At 36.3% G+C, this 3,064-nt stretch overlaps 1 protein-coding gene across 1 annotated transcript; it reads right to left on the bottom strand.

Annotated features, from left to right (window-relative positions):
• Positions 1-707: 707 nt before the first annotated feature.
• Positions 708-1,490, bottom strand: LOC145164179 (uncharacterized). The gene has a single exon (XM_079082905.1). The coding sequence runs from the start codon at positions 1,488-1,490 to the stop codon at positions 708-710; it is 783 nt and encodes a 260-aa protein (XP_078939031.1).
• Between the last annotated feature and the right edge of the window lie 1,574 nt (positions 1,491-3,064).

Genomic DNA, 3,064 nt, shown 5'->3' with positions numbered 1-3,064 from the left:
CCATCTTAATCATTGTACGTTAATATATATATATATATATATATATATATATATATATATATATATATATATATATATATATATATATATATAGGCGGAGCTTTATTAGGGCAATGGGGGCTGTGGCCCCCCTGATTTTTTTTTGTTACAAATAGCCCCTTACACTTTAATGTTATACATATTAGACCAAAAAATATAAAATTTTGGCGGTAGCCCCCTGCTCACCGATTTTTATACATATTATATTTTTTGGCCCCCAAATCATATGTTGAAGCTCTGCCCCTATATATATATATATATATATATATATATATATATATATATATATATATATATATATATATATATATATATAATTTAAAGAGAATATTTTGTATAACATGAAAATGAGATTTTCAATGGATAAGTACATACACTTATTTGAACATGGCGGCTCTTTGCATGTGAACCTAGGTTTGTGTGATAAAAATAAAAAAAAATAAAAAAAAAAAAAAAAGAAAAAAAAAACGCTATTGTGATTAACCAGGTGCTATAATTTGGAAATAACCTGGTTGTTAAATAACCGGGTGTCATAACCCTTCCACAAGTGAGGATGTTGGAGGATATCTATTTAAAAAAACCGGTCATATAACATAACTATTAACAGACCCGGTTGTATAGGTTTAAAAACCGGTTTATTTTATATGAGGCTCTTCGTCTGATCAAATTTAGAGAGATTTGATATTTAGGATGGAGGCTCTTGTTCTGATCAGATTTCTAAACATGGACGTCAAGCCAATCTCAATCCCTTCAACGTGGGTATCCAAAGTCTCAACACAAGTTTGAGAAGGATACTTGCTTCCTGCTGTTTCTTTCTGAATCAATTTCCAGACTGTCGACCATTTACTTGTTGACTTCAGCTTGGTAATAGACAAAGACAAGAACGATAAGAGCAATCCAAACACAGAAATGCTGACTTCGCTAACGTCTCTTAGTACTGCGATCACCGAAGAGAGGTGGTGCTCAAGATTTAACGGTTTTGAGGCATAAATCTGATCGATTTGCTTTAACTCTCCAACTGCTTTCTTGGCATCCTTGTTTAGTTTCTTTACAAATGAATCATCGATGCTTAAATCTTCCTTTCGTCTCCTTTGAGCAGATCGAATATCTCTTACATGTGCCTTCACTTGCGAAACTACATCTCCAATAGTACCACAACTATCCAAAAGTCTCATTGATCGAACCAGCAACTCCTCAACTAATTTATCATGTTGATAGTTTGAAAAGGCTTGTTGGGTCAGTGGCAGACTTAAAAGATTGTCAGCACATGTGTATAATCTTTCCAGGCATGCTAAACCACTGCAAAATGTTTCTGCATCAGGTATACGTGACATTGATGATTCCCATGTTTTAAGATTGGTGAGTTCCTCGTCAACTTGAAGATTGCTGTCATTATAAGATCGAGATGGGGATGACCAACGAGAAGGAGCAAACAATGATAATGATGCCATTCGTTTGGTTATAGTCTTATAGATTGGCCTGCAAGCAGTAAACTCTTTCTGATGATAATTAAAATAGACTTTGGTTTTCTATTTATACCAGCACAATTAGTAGGCATGCATTAATTAATCTTTTAAATGACAGGATAGTGTTTAACTCAATTTATTTAATGAAATTTGGTACGAAAGAAGCAATTAAAGAGATGGCCTCCCACATGTGTTTGCTGCATAATATGACCCGCCTCCTGTACAGTATCTAATACTTCTATAGTGACACATTCCCTAACCTCTGCGACATCGTCATCTTTAGGTTTCCTACCATCTCGTTTCTTTCATGTGACCTATTAATGCTACACATGTGCTTGTCAAGAAATCTTAAACGGACGTTAGAACATATTTGGAAATAGTGTTAAATAATTTGTTATGAAACAAACATATAGGATTTTAATAGGAGAATTTAAGTAATCTAACTACTGTTTTGAGTTTTTTTTTTTTTAATATAACTTTTTATTATTTTCAAAATAACCACATATTTCGGAATGGTCGTTCCGGAACGAATTTCAGATTATTTTTCGGGTGGTCCGGCCCATTGCATCGGATCCGGAATGCATATTCCGGATCAACCGTATATGTTCCGGATCGGGATTTTAAATTTCAAAATCCGGAATCTAATTTGATGCAGCAATTTCATTCCAAAAAGATGCATTTTGATTCCGACATTCCGACTCTATTCCGACGTTCCGACTCGATTCCAACGTTCCAACTCGATTCCGATACGCAACTCCCAACTCTGACACACATCAACACCATTCTCCGACATGGAAGACAAGCACTACGACCCCGTTATTTTACGGGTACGTTCTTTGTTTTCTCTTTACATAGTTTCCTTGTTTGTTTAAGGCTCCTATTTTTCTATTGTTACTGTTCCGGAATTCGTAGACCATTTTCGGAACGAACTGAAATCGTTCTGTAGTTTAAATTACATATGACATTGTTGTAGGACCAACTTAAAAGTAGTTTAGATGTTTAGGTATTGTTGATTTACATCGAAATGTCGTATTCCGGATCTTGAAATTTCATTCCGGAAACCTCAAGAATGTGACGCACTGTTCCGGAACACGATGAACTCGTCCGGAACATAAGGAACAGGTCCGAAACTGGTCCGGAATATTGGTCGTTTCCATTTCGGAATGAAGTGATAACAACTTTTTTATTTATGCAGGACGATATGCTTTTTGATGCATCAATTACACTCTCGTGTACACCCAAAATCGGAAGGGAAATTCTTGCGGAATTCAGAGACAGACCCAAATGCGAGACTTTGTTCCGGAATACATGTTTTGGGAGTTGGTTAGACATTTCTAATGTAGATAGGGATCATTTGCTTCTACATTACGTCTTTGGTCACGAAGTTGTCACTGACCCCCGAAGCCAAGTAGAGGAAATGGTTTTTGAGATTGGGGGTTACGAGCTGTCTTTCGAGAAGAAAGAATTTTGTCTCATCACCGGCTTCCGGTTTGGTGACAATTTTCCCGCTTCCGCATCCGGTGCCGCCTTCTGTTGTTATGCCTTTCCTATGGTCCCGA

The sequence above is a fragment of the Lactuca virosa genome, chromosome 3 (genome assembly GCF_052849685.1).
Source record: "Lactuca virosa cultivar CGN04683 chromosome 3, Lactuca_virosa_CGN04683_v6, whole genome shotgun sequence".
Taxonomy (NCBI): Eukaryota; Viridiplantae; Streptophyta; class Magnoliopsida; order Asterales; family Asteraceae; genus Lactuca; species Lactuca virosa.
This window is presented reverse-complemented; position numbering and strand designations above follow the sequence as displayed.

Bases quoted from the DNA above. Each gene is read 5' to 3' on its own strand.
- LOC145164179 (XM_079082905.1), bottom strand. From the start codon at position 1,490: ATGGCATCATTATCATTGTTTGCTCCTTCTCGTTGGTCATCCCCATCT.